Source organism: Oryctolagus cuniculus, chromosome 11, assembly GCF_051225735.1.
Source record: "Oryctolagus cuniculus isolate XC-2025 breed Fujian yellow rabbit chromosome 11, ASM5122573v1, whole genome shotgun sequence".
Lineage (NCBI taxonomy): Eukaryota > Metazoa > Chordata > Mammalia > Lagomorpha > Leporidae > Oryctolagus > Oryctolagus cuniculus.
The window spans coordinates 98,176,855-98,194,764 of NC_142877.1; the positions used below are offsets into that span (position 1 = coordinate 98,176,855).

Consider the following 17,910-nt stretch of genomic DNA (forward strand, 5'->3'; position numbering starts at 1 on the left):
ACACATTAGATGGAAGCTGGAATTAAGCAGAGCCAGGATTCAAATCCAGGCATTCTGATATGGGATGCCAGTGTCCTAACCACTAAAGGAAGCATCTGCCCCTGGATGATTTCTAAAGACTTTTTATTTTTAAAATTTATGAACCTAGAATGGCAGATGTCCTAAATAGCACTCTGGTCTCAGAATCAGCCCTTAAGTCATTTTGCAGGTATGGAAAGCCAAGACACTGTGGCCTGTGGCAAAACAAACTAACAACAACAACAACAACAAAAAACCTAAATGAAAGATCTCTGTGAGTGAGATCCCAGCGGAAAGAACGGGCCATCAAAGAAGGAGGTACCTTTCTCTGAAGGGAGGAGAGAACTTTCACTTTGACTATGACCTTGTCTAAATAAGATCGGAGTTGGTTAACTCTAAAGGCTTCCATAGCCTTGGCAACTCATGACAAGAGCCTCGGGTGATTACTGACTTCATAAATAAGAGTGTCAATTGTTAAATCAACAGGAGTCACTGTGCACTTACTCCTCATGTAGGATCTCTGTCCTTAATGTGTTGTACAATGTGAATTAATGCTATAACTACTACTCAAACAGTACTTTACCCTTTGTGTTTCTGTGTGGGTTCAAACTGTTGAAATCTTTACTTAGTATATACTAAATTGATCTTCTGTATATAAAGATAATTGAAAATGAATCTTGATGTGAATGGGATGGGAGAGGGAGTGGGAGATGGGATGGTTGCGGGTGGGAGGGAAGTTATGGGGGGAGGGGGAGCCACTTGAATCCAAAAGCTGTACTTTGGAAATTTATATTTATTAAATAAAAGTTAAAAAAATTATGAACCTATTAAACCTGCAACCATTGAAAGATACAGTTGAATTTCCAAAATTTTCCAGCTATGTGAGTACACCAACAGCCCCTGTTTGTTGTCTTCCCCCAAAACTTCTAAAAGACTTTAGCAACCAAGTACATCATCCTGTGCCTTATTATCATATTTTTAGTGGAGCTACAGAAAGGAAAATTATGTATGAAAAGCTACATACTTAACTGAAATCTAAACATATAAACTGAAATTTCTCTTTACTTTTGACTATTGATATTGTACATTTAAAGACCAACAAAGTTATGAAGGAAAAGCTACAGATCTCTTCTTGCTTACACATTGCTATCCAGTTTCCTGGACTTGACATTACAGTTGCCAAACAATTCAAAATCAAAACTATTTTTCATAGTACATCACTGGTTATAAATATTATCAAGAAACTGACTTGGTAAAAATAAATAAATAAATTATCTAAGTAAAACATAAGAAATTTTCAGTTGAATTCACATGAGCAGTCACACCATTTCAAACATAAAAAGGCTAAATATGTTTGTTTTCCTTTTTTATTTTTATCCAAACATATGGAGGAAGCTGATTTTCTTTGTTCAATGTTTATTATTTCACCTTTCTTCCAGCAGAAACCAAAACACTCTGATAAATAGGAAAGTCTGGTAAACAGACCCTTGAAGACCCAGGCTTAGAACCTTTAATCTGGTTGTTGTTCCATCATCAATTTGCATGAAATCACTTTACCACTATGACTCAATTTCTTTATATATAAAAGGGTATCCTAACACCAAATACAATCTCATTCCAATTTATATGTATGTGGAACCAAAAGGCATATATAATACATGTAAATAAGAAAGGTGAGGAATCTGGGGAAGAGAAATGTAGAAGAAAGCTGTTCGTCCTGGTACTTTTTCTCAGTCTATCTAGCCATTCCTATTTTTATGGCTCCAATGTTAATTTCTGCCTGATGTCAAACTACTTACAAGCACTATTTTTTCCTACAGAAATCTACAAACACAATTACCAGTCCCAGACTAAACCACCAAAATAGTTTTTTCATACCACCCAGAAGAAACTACGCAGTTCTGTTGTTGAGTTTAGCTTTTAAATTCAGTATTGTTTAAAGTCAATACTTCTTTAAAGCTTCCCACACCCAAATGTGCTAAAATGTAAACTGCTCTTCATACATAATATAGTTTCAAAAATATTAAAATAGGTTGGTGTAAATCTATCTATTCTATGTCTCTTCTTATCCTAAAAGGGTTTCTCTAAAAACCAAATTCATCCATGCAATTCCAGGAAAGGATGATGAATTTAAAAGAAATGTCTGGCTTTTCACCAAGATGGCGCCGAAGGCGAAGAAGGAAGCTCCTGCCCCTCCTAAAGTCGAAGCCAAAGCGAAGGCCTTGAAGGCCAAGAAGGCAGTGCTGAAAGGCGTCCACAGCCACAAGAAGAAGAAGATCCGCACGTCCCCCACCTTCCAGCGGCCCAAGACGCTACGCCTCCGACGGCAGCCCAAATACCCTCGGAAGAGCGCCCCCAGGAGAAACAAGCTTGACCACTATGCCATCATCAAGTTCCCCCTGACCACGGAGTCGGCCATGAAGAAGATAGAAGACAACAACACACTGGTGTTCATTGTGGATGTCAAGGCCAACAAGCACCAGATCAAACAAGCTGTGAAGAAACTCTATGACATTGATGTGGCCAAAGTCAACACCCTGATCAGACCTGACGGAGAGAAGAAGGCGTATGTGCGGCGGCTCCTGACTATGATGCTCTGGACGTTGCCAACAAAATTGGGATCATCTGAACGGAGTCCAGCTGGCTAATTCTAAATATATGTTTTTTCACCATATAAAAAAAAAAAATAAAAGAAATGTCTGGAAGAACAAGGAAAGCTTACTGAAGTAATATGCAAGTACAAACATTAGTGAACATGTACAATGTGAGTCTCAGTATGTTCATACACATCCTCTTCCATACAAACCCTGAGCCCAAATCTGGAACTAACTGGCCTCTGAGTATAAGAAAGCCAAAGTTCATCTTCACACCTCTAGGTCTGGTTCTTTTCCCCATCAGTATTTCCCTCTTCCACACACTAGCCATTCCTTTCCTGACTGCATGATCATTTAAGAGTCACAAAAACTATTTATTTAACTTTATTGCTCCAATATTGCCACTCTCATTTCCTATTACTTTCCACTGCATTTTTCATACATTGGAAGTTAAGTGTGTTGTTTTGGGATGGCTAGGAACCTAACTCCCACTCAAAGCTATTTCTACAGCAAAAATGTATTCTGAGTTTCAAACATGCTACTAATAACTTTAGTCTATCCAGAGATTAATGAATTGCCTGATTATCTTTCTATCAGGTCCTTACAAGAATTGCAAATGCTTAGGAAAAGCATTCCTTTTCCATGTCACTTTCCCTGTATTACCTTCCCCTGAAAAGTTCACATGGGGGGCTGGCACTGTGGCTTAGTGGGTAAAGTCACCATCTGCAGTGCCCACATCCCCTAAGGATGCAGGTTCCAGTCTCAGCTGCTCCACTTCTGATCCCGCTCTCTGCTAACGCCTGAGAAAGCAGCAGAATGGGGACCAAGGCACGCAAGACCGGGAAGAATCTCCTGGCTTTGGATCAGCCCAGCTTCAGACATTGTGGTCATTTGGGAAGTGAATCAGCAGATGGAAGATCTCTCTCTCTCTCTCTCTCTCTCTCTCTGCCTCTGACTCTCTGTAACTTCACCTTTCAAATAAATAAATAAATCTTAAAAAAAAGTTCACATTGGGACCATTCCTCTAGGAAACAAGTCAGAAGCTTTTTTTGCAAACTAGTATGTCTCACTAAAGTAATTACATTAAATTTTACGAAAAAAAAAAAAACCAGCATTATCATATCCTTAGATAAATAATAAGACTTTCAGATTTTTACTACTGAATAAAACTTAAAAACCCAGCAATACAAAACCAATAAGTCTAAAAATAATGTTTTCCTCAAAATGTGCAAATTTCATGTATCTCAAAACAATGCAGAACAGGACACACACACACACATTCTTTCACCTGTGACTAAAAATATCTTTTGAAGTATAAAGTGCCATTCTATCACTCAAAAGCATAAATGTGGGGCCGGTGCTGTGGCTTAGCGGGTAAGGCCACCACCTGCAGTGCTGGCATCCCATATGGGCACTGGTTTGAGTTCTGGCTGTTCCATTTCCAATGCAGCTCTCTGCTACGGCTTAGGAAAGCAGTAGAAGATGGCCCAAGTCCTTGGGCCCTTGCTCCTGCGCTGGAGTCCAGGAAGAAGCTCCTGGCTCATGCTTCAGATCGGTACAACTCCAGCCCTTGCAGCCATCTGGGGAGAGAACCAGCAGATGGAAGGCCTCTCTTTCTCTCTCTTTGCCTCTGCCTCTCTGTAACTCTGCCTCTCAAATATAAATAACTCTTTTTTAAAAAAGCATAAATGTTTGATAAAATTATATCATTCATCTGCTTTGGCAGGAATTGAGACCACGGCAATATACCTGGACAAAACTACTGCAACTAAATTAATTCTCAGTAATTATTTAAAAGAAAAAAAAGAAAAAGTTTACCACCAACAAACAAAACTCAATGTGTCTAGCTACAGTCTCAAGTGCAGGGTGAGTATGTAAATAAACAGATTTGCCAAAACTGTGTGGCTGTGATTCCAACACAAGAAACAGAAAGTCAAAGAGGCATACAAATTTTTGATACTTCCTGAGCTGATACTGAAAATAACTTACAGGAAAGGGCTGCGTTAAGACATATGAGTCCCAGCCCCTATCCTCTAAGTGCATACTCTTATCTGTGATAGTTTAACACAGAAATGCTCATTAGGGCTATTAATTTATATTTTAGTCATCATGTTAAAAATCCAACAATACCACCAGATGGTAAATGCAACCAGGGAGAGATCTGTTCTGGACTAAATCTGATGATTTATAACACCAATGCCATTACAGGATGACATGACTTGTAATGCCATTCAGCAACTCTTTAAACCCAGTCTTATGTTTCAAATGGTGAAAAACAAGCAAAAAAATTACTAATACTTTCCAGGGCAGGTATTGTGGCATAGCAGGTAGACCTGCTGCCTATGATGCCCATATCCCCTATGGGCAATGGTAAGTATCCTGGCTGCTCCACTCCCAATCCAGCTCCCTGCTGATGGCTTGGAAAAAGCAGCAGAAAATGGCCCAAGTGTTAGGGCCACTGCCACCCATGTGGGAGACCCAGAAGAAGCTTCTGGCTCCTGGCTTTGGCTTGGCCCAGTCTTGGCTGTTGTGGCCATCTGAGGAGTGAACCAGTGAACATAAACACTCTCTCTCTTTCTCCCCCTCTCTCTGGAACTCTTTCAAATAAATAAATAAATCTTTAAAAAACAAAACAAAACAGGCCAGCGCTGAGGCTCACTAGGCTAATCCTTCACCTGTGGCGCCGGCACACCGGGTTCTAGTCCCGGTCCGGGTGCCGGATTCTGTCCCGGTTGCCCCTCTTCCAGGCCAGCTCTCTGCTGTGACCCGGGAGTGCAGTGGAGGATGGCCCAGGTCCTTGGGCCCTGCACCCGCATGGGAGACCAGGAGAAGCATCTGGCTCCTGGCTTCGGATCAGCGCGGTGCGCCGGCCACAGTGTGCCAGCCTCAGCAGCCACTGGGGTGTGAACCAACGGAAAGAAAGACCTTTCTCTCTGTCTCTCTCTCTCTCACTATCCATTCTGCCTGTCAAAAACAAACAAACAAACACACAAAAACCTAATAATTTCCTTTATCAGAGATAAGAATAAACTGATAAATTAAAAAGAAATGACTTTGAAGTTTAATTTATTACCAATTCTGGTGCTTCAAGATGACCAAAAGATAAACCCAAACCTGTCAAATAAAACATATTTGTGGGCAAAATTTCCATGGGAAGTAATCCACATTTCTTGATTCCACCTCCTCTCTTTTCAGGCTCCACAGTCAGCCATGTGGCTTCTTCCCTCAGTACCACTGAAACCGCTCTTACCAAGGTCAGAAAACGACTTTCTAAGTGCCGAGTTGAATCATCACCACTTTACTTGTCAAAAATTTATTTTCTTTTTATTTGTAAGGCAAAGAGACAGACAGAGCAATAGAGGCAGATCTTCCACCCACTGAGCTACTCCTCAAATGCAAGGCTGAACCCAGGAAACTGCAACTCAATCTGGATCTCCCGCGAGGCTGACGCCTGCTGTCTCCCATGGTGTGTGTTGGCGGGACTCGAATCCAAGCACTCTGATACAAGATGAGGGCTTCCCAAGCGGCATTTTAACCACTGTGCCAAATGCCTGTCCCACGTACAGTTTTGGGTTTTTTGTTTTGTTTTGTTTTTTTGACAGGCTGAGTGGACAGTGAGAGAGAGAGACAGAGAGAAAGGTCTTCCTTTGCCGTTGGTTCACCATCCAATGGCCGCTGCGGCCGGCGCACTACGCTGATCCGAAGGCAGGAGCCAGGTACTTCTCCTGGTCTCCCATGGGGTGCAGGGCCCAAGCACTTGGGCCATCCTCCACTGCCCTCCCGGGCCACAGCAGAGAGCTGGCCTGGAAGAGGGGCAACTGGGACAGAATCCGGTGCCCCGACCGGGACTAGAACCCGGTGTGCCAGTGCTGCTAGGCGGAGGATTAGCCTAGTGAGCCGCGGCGCCAGCCCTTGTCCCACGTACAGTTTAAAAGCCTTGGCTCAAGTGTCACCCCTGTGAAGTTGTCATTAATGCAACTCAGACAAGACTTGGGTTAGTCAAACCACATTGTACCAGACCTGTCTGTTGCCTTACTGGGCAGAAGCTACTTGGAAGCAGCCTCCCCTTTTCAAAATGCACAGTGCTTGACATGTGATCGTCTGTGCGATTTGAAAAAATCTGAGGATTTGCTAGGTTACCTAGGAAAACCCATTTATCATACTTTTTCTTTGAAGTGCTTATAATAAGAACAAACTAAACACAGGAAAAGCCTGGAATGTTTCCAGGGAAAGTTTTTTTCATAGAATGAAGAAATCTGCCTCAATTTCAAAAGGAAAATTCCAACATGTGGGCACTATTATTTTGCTGATTTGTCTACAACCCTTTAATACCAAAAGATTAAATTTTATGAATTTCCCTGTGAACATCAAACTTCTTGGATAAAAGTAGTAAATTAAAAATCACTGACTTATCAGCGAGAGGGAAATGCCCACTGCCCGCTCTGTTTTAGGGTTACTATGCCTGAAACATTTTGGGGAACAGGTCTCATACCTGTACACCAACCACACAAGAATACTCCCGAGTGGCTCAAGTGTTACTTCCAACAAAACTGCTTTGAGACTCCACCCAGAAAAATCACCTATCCGGAACACCTCCTGCCGTGGTTCCTAAGGCTGTGGGAAACTCTTCCAGGCCCCTTCACTTTACTATTTGGCTGTTGACCCTCCCCCACTCTGGGACTTCCCACTGCTACTCCCTTTCTGCTAAATTTCCCTTCCCCAGGTTCTTCATCTCATTCTTGCCTGGGGTCAGAAACTCAATTAGCAGATTCTGCAGTTGGCAAAGGAAGGAAAGAGAGAAAGGGAGGTAAAAAACCCTCCGCCTGCTAATTTCCAACAGCCCCACCCTTCCCTTCTCCTTATCACTTCCTGTGCCTTCCAGTCTTCCTCACAGCACACCCAGCCCCTAATTTCCTCATTCTTCTTCAGTCACCTCACCCTTCCCACAAACCCTGCTGCCTCAGACCTATAGAACTGCCTCTCTGAGATCCCAGGTGCCCATCCCCACCCTGGTCAAGGCTGCAGGCTCAGCTCCAGCTAGTATCACACAAGAACACAGACAAGGGCCTAGAAAATTCACCCAGGGTTAGTCATGCAGGGGAAGTCAGGACAGTAATGATTAACACAAGTAGGGGTTACACAGGAACCTTTACCACCATTTTCAAAATCATTTGAGAAATACAACCCTATTTAGAATTGGGGACTGTCTACAATGATTTCCTAATACATTATAAACATAGTATTAAAAAAATCTGTAAATGCTAAGCTGTTGGATTTCCTTTTAAACGCTGGTTCACCCCCCCCCCCCCAAGTGGCCACTACAGCACTGCACCAATCCAAAGCCAGGAGCCAGGTGCTTCCTCCTGGTCTCCCACGCAGGTGCAGGCGCCCAAGTACTTGGGCCATCCTCCACTGCTTTTCTGGGCCACAGCAGAGAGCTGGACTGGAAGAGGAGCAGCCAGGACTAGAACCCTGCGCCCATATGGGATGCTGGTGCCGCAGGCAGAGGATTAGCCAAGTGAGCCATGGCACTGGCCCCCAGATCTGTTCCTAATTCTAGCTTCTTGCTAATGCACACCCTGGAAGGCAGCAGGTGATGGTTCAGGCATTTAGATCTTTGTCACACATGTGGAAGACCCAAACTGAGTTACAGGCCTTTGGCTTGGGCCTGGCCCGGCTCTGGATGTCCTATAGTCCTTTGAGGACTGAACTAGTATATGGAAGCTGCAGGAAGCTCGCTCACTTGCTATCTCTCTTTCTCTCTGCCTTTTAAATAAAATAAAACTCTTTTTAAAAAATCTAGAAGAATATCTGAAAATTAAAGGAACTTAAAACAATTTCTTTTGCTTGGTGCAATGACTTGATAACTTTATTCTGTTTACCCAGTAATGCTTCCTTTTTGAGTCCCCACCATGTGCCAGGTATGCTATTTCTTCAAAAGTCACATTTTAATACCTCAGTACTCAAAGGCCTGAAGTCAGTGGGCTACGAATAACAGGAAAATTTCAAAAAGGGGTCTATGTCCTTCCTTGTTAAAAACAAACACTGCAGGTCGGCACCATGGCTCAATATGCTAATCCTCCGCCTGCGGCGTCGGCACACCGGGTTCTAGTCCCAGTCGGGGTGCCGGATTCTGTCCCGGTTGCCCCTCTTCCAGGCCAGCTCTCTGCTGTGGCCCGGGAGGGCAGTGGAGGATGGCCCAAGTGCTTGGGCCCTGCACCCCATGGGAGACCAGGAGAAGCACCTGGCTCCTGCCTTCAGATCAGCATGGTGCGCCAGCAGCGGCGGTCACTGGGGTGTGAACCAACGGCAAAGGAAGACCTTTCTCTCTGTCTCTCTCTCTCTCACTGTCCACTCTGCCTGTAAAAAAAAAAAAAAACAAACAAACAAAAAAAAAAAAAAAAAAAAAAAAAACACTGCAAAACTGCAAATACAATGCAAAGGCTCCCAGTGCCTTCACCACCCACGAGGCAGCTGCAGCGCTGGTTTCATCTGCCTCTCTCCTTCATTCTTCCCTACAGCCAAGGAGTATCTACTGATTCCCTTCTAGGCCCTTTGTTGGGCCTCATGCAGGATAAAAGGATATAAAAAGACCTCTTCAGGAGTTTATAACTGAACACAGAACATCTGACACACCAGAAGAGACCAAGACAAAGACAGTACTGATATTACAGCAAAACTGGGAGGTCAGAACAGGAGTAAAGAATTCCCCCGATGTAACACACAAGCTTCATGAAGCCGTGATTGATGAGCTGGACCATAGGCGATACAGGACAGGTATTCTCAGGTAGGAAGTATATATACAAAAGTGAGGAAGAAGGAGTAGTTACGTGTATTTCCATATCCATCTGTAATCAGCAATTAGCATTCAACAAGTAAAACAAAGCCTCACAGAGTGAGAACTTCTGCAACTTTAGAGGTTCCACCTAACAAGGGCACCATAGGTAAATCCATGGATTATTGCACTACAGATTTCTTATACCTCAATCATTTCTTGTAGTCATCTACACTGTTACTGGATCAAATTCTTTGAATGGGCTAGTGAGTAGTAGTACCAAGCCTACACTACAAATATTCAATCCAACTGCAGGACCAAAGGACACTCCACCTGGGAATCACTGAATATATGTTTTCAGAATCACACCTCAGCAAATATTCCACCCCCCTCTCCATTCCTACCTCACGGGGCTGTTCAAAGTTAATTGTGGTAAAAAAGCACAATGTCTGACACCCAAGTGTTACCTGGAATGCTGCTGTCTGGGTCCAGGTTGCAGCCGGCCATCTGGGGCTTCATAAGGCTCTTCCACTTCATACACATTTGCATCGGCATCCTCCATGCTGCTGGAATTCTGCCATCCCAGTTCTGGAGCTTTCCCTACAGCCATAACAAATGGCAAGTTCTCGTACTCCGGTATTTCCTCATAATGACGTACATTCTCATATTCTGGGGCACAGCCACTGGTAGCAGACTTACAAGGCACCTGAGATAATGACTCCCTAGAGAGCATTTGGTCATCCAAAGACTCAGCTCTTGGACCATTAGCGGCACTGATCTGGCCACGAGACTTCTTTCTCTTCTTTTGACATTCCAGGCTGTAGTTGTCTGCAGAATAGGCCTTGATAGGTTTACTTCTCTTTTCTTCTACCGACAAACCATGCCAATCACTTTCTTTAATTATCCCTTTGCGCTCCCCACCAGAGAGGCTGCCTGCCATGGTATCTCCAAGTTGGCTACTTTTGGACCAAAATTTCTGAAAGTCATTCTTTGTGAAACAGATGGATAGTTTCATGTTCAGCAACTTTTTAAGAGAGTTTTTCTTTGAAGAGTCTTTGCAAGGCTTATTACATCGCTCCATATCCACAGCAGACAAGGATTTTGCTCTAGGCTTGGTGAGAGCAGTCGAAGGCTCACAATTTGGAGGTATAGTGATAGACTTTAGGGACTCCGGGTTCCCTAAAAAGGGTAAAATAGGATGAGGTAATTTCCACACTGGCTTTTCTGAAGTTCGTTTAGGCATATCAAAGGAGGGTGACATGCCATGGTTTGGGGCACACAAATGCTGAAGGTGATTTCTTTCTAGATCCTTCTCTGAATTTTTTTCAGCTGAAGAGTAAGAACTTTTCTCCACAAGCTCCTCAGAGGCAGCCTTTTTAAGCACTCCTGCAGCAGGCAAGCTGTGTCTCTGAGGTTTTTTGGGGACTACTCTTAAAGAACTTCCCTCTTTCATTACAGATTCCTTCTGCATTGGAGGGGCAGACACTCCTAAGTCACAGGCAGTAGGCAAATGTTCATTGCAAGTTAATTTGAGCTGCTTAGGCAGGCTCATTGACACAGCACTACATCTGATAAAACTGGTCCCTCTGTCCCCAGCAGGTGACGTACTAGAACCATCTACTGTCATGCTATCAGAACTTAAATTAGAGTTCGTGTCTAACACAGGTGCCAGTTTTTCAGAGGACGGCGTTTCATGATGCATGTCTTTATGTGAATTAACTAAGTCCTGTCTGTCATTATTGAAGCTCCTATTCAACTCACTTTCATTTCCCGGTTTTATTTTATCCACTTGTTCCTGGTTACACACAACATCCTGATGAAGCACGCTGCTTTGATCATTTTTCAAGCTATCTTCAGTAAAACAAGCACAGCTACCATCTGCAGTCTCTGGTTCTTCAGTACTCTCACTCGGAGTATCTACATACTTTTGGCGTAACAGACGAGCAGTGCGTGTCTTTCTGGGCTTCGGAGTTGGAAATTTGGGGGTACATGGCACTAAGTGAATTTCTAAGGGACCAAAGTCACTGACTTCTGATTTCTTACTAAGTCCATCTGAAGATGTAAAAATACTTTTACCATCTTCCAGTGCTTCTAGTTCGGATGAATGAAAGTAGCTATTACTTTTCTCACTGCCTTGCTGACAAGATTCAATGGTTTGAAGTTCACCCCTTGGGAGCTGTTGATAGCAGTTGTAATGATCTGAAATTTTTTCAAGGCTGGACTGGGGAGGTGACAAATCTGCAAATTCAATTTCGAGTTGTCTGCCAGAATGACAGCCCCCATTCATTTCTGGGTTGCCTCTGGATCTGTGCTGCCGTGGGGAACTAAAAGGCGACGCTCCTTGTGTTAAAACGTCTCTGAGCTTCTCGTCCAGGATGCTTGCCTTTAAAACCACTCCACTCTGGCTTTTGATCTTTTCACTGTGAGAATCACATTTACCCCAGGTTTTTATGGCCAAAGAGGATTCAGCGATTTTATTATTTTCTAAACTGCCAGTCATTTCCATGGGCTCTAACACAAGCTCTTCTAGACACATATTCTCTCCAGTCCCAAGCTTATGGTTACACTCAGAACTGCAGGAACACACTGGTAAAATACAATCACTGCTCTGACGCTCTCCTTTTTTGCCATTAAAGTTGTCAGTGCTTCCGGGTAATTCTTGTTTACGCTCTTCCAGGCTCACAGTGATTTTCTTTGATGGTAACTTCCCAATGTCTCTAACAGGCGAGCTCTTTAGAACCTTGGGTTTGGGGGCTATTGCTGGTTTGGTTTTCTTTGTTGACTGTGGGACACTAGAAACCACAATGTCAGGTTTAGGTGCAATAGGAGGTGGAGCTGGCTTATTATTTGCCACCACAAACTTTGGCTTGGGGGCCACTGGTGGCTTCTTAATCTCTAAAAAGACAAAAACAATAATGACAAAATAACCAAAGCACAAATGATACATGATTAAATCTGGTAACATTTTTACTTTAAACATTATAGACTTCATTTTACTAGGTAGGCTATATTACATTCAATTCTATATTATTCTTAAAAATTCCTTAAATTGTCCTTAAATTCCAGTATACAACACTCTGGGTATACTATACATTTCTTAAGAACTCCAATATAGTTTTTCTCCAATTTTGGAATAGTTTATCATGTTGTGAGTTGATAGTAAATGGAATAATTGACTCTTCTTGCAACCACTAGCATTGCTCTTCAGTTCATCTCTTAAGTGCTAAGAGTTGAATTTGTCTCAGTTGAATGTAGGCTGAAATTCTATTAAGCTTCTCATATGTATAAGCAGTACCACAATGATACAAGGGGCTTCAAAAAGTTCATGGAAGATACATATGAAAAAATCATGCTTAGATTTCAAAAATCTTTTGCAACAGAATAGACTGATCTTTTAATTCCATTCTCCATGAACTTTTTGAAGCCCCTCATATATTGCAGAGTTCTACACGTGCCTTTTATCAATGATCTGTCTACCTCAATAAAGAGAACCCCAAAACAATCTTTAAAAGGAATACAGAACTCAAAGTTTTCCAAGCTTAAAAACTGAAAATTAATTCTTGAGTATTATTTGAAGCTCACAATAAAGTTCATTAAGAACTTCACAGGAATTTTCAATCTATTTCTTTAGGGAGCTTTATTTCTTAAAAGGTCACTCATTTAGGCCCTACCACAGACCTAATCAATCTGAGTACTGGGAATACATTTTAAGCTCCATAGGTGATTATTTTGTTTATTCTTCATTAATAACCACTGTTCTGGTGCATTTAAAAAGATGACCACAATCTCTAGTGTACCAATTCTTCTTCAACATTGTATGTATTTAATTAACATCTATCTGAAGCATTTAATTAATAGGTATTATATGCTAGTTTTGTACAAACCTGCTCCTAGCCTAAAGGACTTAATGAAAGCGTTACAGAAAAGGCCTATTAAAATTAAAGATGTATGCAGCTTCTATACCTATTTCTTTTTAAGTTCTGCCTACACCATCACTTCTCAACAATATTTTCCCAAGGAAACCTGAGGTCAAAATGTTTGATCTTATACTTTTTACACACTTGTTTGTTCCTTCAACAGGCTCTTATACGTAATAAAAACTTAACTAAAAAAATGTTTTCAAAAGATCTGTTGCTGGACATTGTTTAATTATTTGAATCCACAAGGCTTTGATATTTCATTTAATGAAGATTTTCTTTTCAACAAGGGAAATTAGTCACAACACTTGGGGAACATATTACATGGAACTGAGTAAAAGGGGGGGGGGGGAAGGAGTGCTCTATTTCCCTTTACCAACCAAAGAATTTCCCAAGCCCTTTAATACTTGTACAATGTATGCAATCATGATTATGATAACAAATCCATTCTCGGTAAATTCCTAGGTATGTTATCATACATAAAGAGGATAATGAATTATTTTCAAAATAAATTAGTACAAATTTCTCAGGCAATACAAGTTCAGTCAGCTGTTCAATAAGCATGTTACTAGTTTTGCTTGAATTCTTTTCAGGCAGAAAATAATTCCAAGACGCTCCGAAGCCTAGTGACAAAGCTTCCTTATGATGGTCTAGTAAGTGAAACTCTAGATCGATCAAGTCTGAAGAGAAAATATGAATACTCATGGCCTCTTCCCAACTTCCCATCTTACTCAATAAAAACTAACAGACTGTCATGCTGATTTCCTTTCTGTCGGTCTCAAAATATCCTACCTCTGGGATTTTTAAGAGAATTTTTTTAAAAGGTCAAAGAAGAAAAGAGTTCTGAAGATGGGTTCACAATAACGTGAATGTAGTTAACACTTCTGAACTACACATTTACACTGGTTAAGATGATAAATTTATGCTATATATGTATATTACCAGAAATTTTAAATATTTGAAGCAAAACTAAAAAACTCTAGTAATTAATCTTTTATTTTTGAATCTTAAGAGTCTGTCAGAAGCTTCAGGGTCAATTAACCAATCCACTTTTGCTATTTTTTTTTAATCCACGGTACCAATTTTACTTTTGTCTTTAAATGCATATTGTGTATGAGTCACTTCCAAGAGACATGTACTTCCATTTTCTCTTACTCTTATAGAAATTAAATTACATATGAGTTAGGGTCAATCCCAATAAATCCAGCACATCATTAGGTAACTAAAATCCTCAATGCTTACTCCCTGAATTAACTGTAAATTTGGGCTTATCACTGTTAGTTAATTGTGTATTGGAAAAAAGCCAGTAACATAACTCAGGAGCCAGCTAACCTAACTGTGCGGTGCTGTGCAGATCTGGCTCCACTAATTTCCTTACTTACACATGGGGGAGTTGAAAAGATTGCTAAAGCCCAGATGAACATGAGATTACAACTTGTGAGATAAATGCTTCTGGAGAACCAGGTGTGGTAGCCTTTTTGTCCTGTGTTAATTTTCCTTCACCATGGTCTGGTTCAGCACTGGAAAGCAAGTTCCAGGAGGGTAGGTACTTTGCCTCATTCACTGCCATTATCCCAGGGCAGCAAAAAGCTGGGAATAGTCAGAGCTGTGACAGACACACACTCTCACATGAGTCAGTAACAGGAGATTTCTTTTAAAAAAATTCAATATCCACTTTCACATAGAATAATATTTTGAAAAGTTAGAAAGAACCACTTCAATAGGATTACTGAGTAATTCCTTAATGATGAATAGGAACAAGTGTTCAACTAAGTCATTGGTAAAGCAATATCCCAAATCCTTCATTATTAGTATTTTTTCAACGGCTCTACTTTGAAACAAACGCAACTGAAAAGATAATAAGCCATTATATTGTGGTCTGTTCCAACGCCAGACCTGAAATAAGTGAACAATGTTTGGAAATGTGTCCAGCACCTTTGGATCTTAATACTGTATCAACAGTCAGAGCCAAAGCTTCTTAGAGCAAAGCAGCAGATCTTTTATTTACACAGCTGTTTGGCTCCAGGGAAATATAAGGTAAGAAAGTAAACCACTAGTACCATTTTACTAACTATTACAAACATCCTGGTCATCTGTTACACACAGATGGCTGTGGTTCACGTGTACTCTGTCTTGGCTATTGGACCAGCCAAAAAGCAAAGCACAGATAGGAATGAGCTATGTTCAAAAAGATACAAAATACACACCTACAATTATCTCTCCAATTTCATATATTGCTTAGAATAATCCAAAAATCCCTACAAAGGGCCTGCTAATATAAGCTCCTGCTCACAATACTTTGACTAAATGTTCAACATGATTATTTTCTTAATCAGCCATCCTAAATAGCACAGATTAGTCTCACAACAAAGATTCCCTCTCCTAACTACAAATACCTTCCCTAAAAGTTTTCATGAATTTCAGTACTATTCCCCCAGAGCATCATAATCAGTCTCTAAGAATGAAATATACATAATTCTACAAGAACAGAGTGGAAATAAAACCCAGTTCTTCTCCATATTCCCCATCTAGACACAAAAAAAGAATTTTAATAAATCTTAACAGTTGAGTGAGCAAAAAAGTAGCTAATGCTTCTCAGGGAGCCATACTAAACACCAACTAACTCAGCTAGACACAGGAAATGCCCCTCTCTTAAATACCACAAAAATGTTTGTGGATTTCTTTAATTGTAAAGTTGATAAATAAAAATAGCTTGTATTATTCCAGGATAATTTGAATGAACGAGTCACAGATTGCAAGACAGGGCCTTAGAAATGAGTTTTAATTAGATTAATGCCAAAGTAAGTGCTCTATACCTGTTCATTATAAAGTATGAACTGAAACTGAAAACTGGTTTAGCTAAGACACAACAATTTTAAATGCATTTGACACCCCCCAGAGAGGGGTGGGTCTACAAGTGGCTAGCAGGATTTAAAAATCTCTGGCCACTTCTCATTTAAACTAATTATACTGGCTCAGTAATAATGAAAACTGAACAAAGGTGAGGCACAGAAATTTGGGATGAAAATAATTCATTATGTAAGCAGAAAGGCCCTCCCCCACCTTAAGGAAAAGACAGCTTACAAAGAACTGCAATAGCTACGATAGTGAATCTCACAGACATGCACAGAACATCAAAAAGGAAAGACCCAATGTCTTCTACAGCAGTACTGCATTCCTTGCTTCCTTAGTCCTATTGGCTAACTTCTTGCCTTGTTCATTGTAACCTGATTACCCCTGGAAACATACCTAGGGTTTAGAAATAATACAAATCAGAACATTCAGAGTGCTGTTTGACAGTTTCAAGTTGCAGGAATTTTAAACAAATGCCAAGGAAAGCAATGAAAATTTAATCTGATACGTAACTGCCGATTCTAGAAGAAACGAGGAGGGGGAGGCTTAAAGTATTTTACTGTAAATATTCTAACGAACGTTTAAGCGGACAAAAACGTTGTTTAAAAAGCACCTAATTACTGTTAAGGTCTGGCTTTAAAAGCAACCGATGTTCTTATAAACGGGACGGAACGTTAGCAAGGGTCTGGGAAAATCAAAACGGTTCCTTGAAAAGAGTTCACAAAGTCCAGAACTGCTCAAAACCCACACCTAAGTAAATAACAGGCTTTGTCATTAGGATGAGCGGAAAGGCGCATGGGGGGGGGGGGCAGACAGAAAATCAGGCTTTGTTTACACCAACCAAGCATTCGCACACGTAAAAATCGGTGATGAGCGAAACAAACAAGCAAGCAAGCCACGGGCAAACCCACTCTTCAGTTTTTTGCAAGAAAATCGCCAGGAAAAAAACCCGAGTAACAATGTCTACACCTCCTTCTCCGCTGACGGGAAGGGCTCCCAGTCCACACTAGTTTTAAAGCGACTCCGTCTCGCCGCCGAGTTCCACACGCCGGGCGCCCTGCCCCTTCCTAGAATAACTTGATTTCTGCACTCGGGAAGCCCCAGACGCTTCTCACCCGCAAAGGCAGCGCCGCGTCCACTGCGGGGGACAGTGGCGATGACCCGTCCACACCTGGCGTTTCACCTGGCGCCGAGCCGCCCGCACAGGTCTCCCACGGACCCCGCAGCCCCCCGGCCAGGAGCGGACGCGCGCACCCGGCAGCGCACCGCACTTGCTGAGGGGGCCCTCGGCGCAGCCTCCCGAGCCCACAAAGTTGCTCCCGAGCCCCAGCCCGGCAGCGCGAGAAGCGCCGTCACTTACCGGCGGCAGAAGTCATGACTGCCCGGCGCAGTTCGCTTCTCCGCTCGCGCCCCTCAATCCATGGTCCCCTTTCAGTCCATTGTCTCCAGAGTTTGGAGAGCAGCGAAAAACCCCCGAAGCGCCCACATTCCGTCCCGCGGCCCCGCCGCAGCGCAGCCCGGGCGCCGCACAAAGGATGCGGCCGGCTCCAGCGACCCCGCGGCGCTCCCCGGGCGCGAGCCGCCGGCGGCGGGCTGGCGGGCGGGCGGGCGAGCACGAGCGCCGCCCCGCCGAGCTGCGGGCAGACGGCCAGGCGCGGGCACGAGCAGGACTCACCGCGGCTCTGCCGGCGCGTGCCCGTCAGGCGCTCGCAAAAAAAAAAAAAAAAAAAAAAAAAAAAAAATCGGTGCTCCA

The 17,910-nt window shown here is 42.4% G+C and overlaps 1 protein-coding gene and 1 pseudogene across 7 annotated transcripts in view; one reads left to right on the forward strand and one right to left on the reverse strand.

Moving 5' to 3' along the window:
• Positions 1-17,839, reverse strand: part of FGD6 (FYVE, RhoGEF and PH domain containing 6) — a 133,961-nt gene extending 116,122 nt beyond the window's left edge. For 5 of the 6 annotated variants that reach the window (XM_002711207.6, XM_089308769.1, XM_008256897.5 and 2 more), the window contains exons 1-2: positions 17,518-17,732; positions 9,855-12,282 (exon numbers count right to left, since the gene is read on the reverse strand). In XM_002711207.6, coding sequence (XP_002711253.1) covers positions 9,855-12,282; positions 17,518-17,533 — 2,444 coding nt within the window. In that variant the 5' untranslated portion in view covers positions 17,534-17,732. Of the gene's footprint in view, positions 1-9,854; positions 12,283-17,517 lie in introns of all 6 variants that reach the window. The other variant, XM_089308772.1, reaches the window with a different exon arrangement.
• Positions 2,138-2,662, forward strand: LOC149123582 (large ribosomal subunit protein uL23 pseudogene; annotated as a pseudogene). The gene has a single exon (XR_016216939.1). The product of XR_016216939.1 is annotated as a large ribosomal subunit protein uL23 pseudogene (transcript).
• Positions 17,840-17,910: the final 71 nt, after the last annotated feature.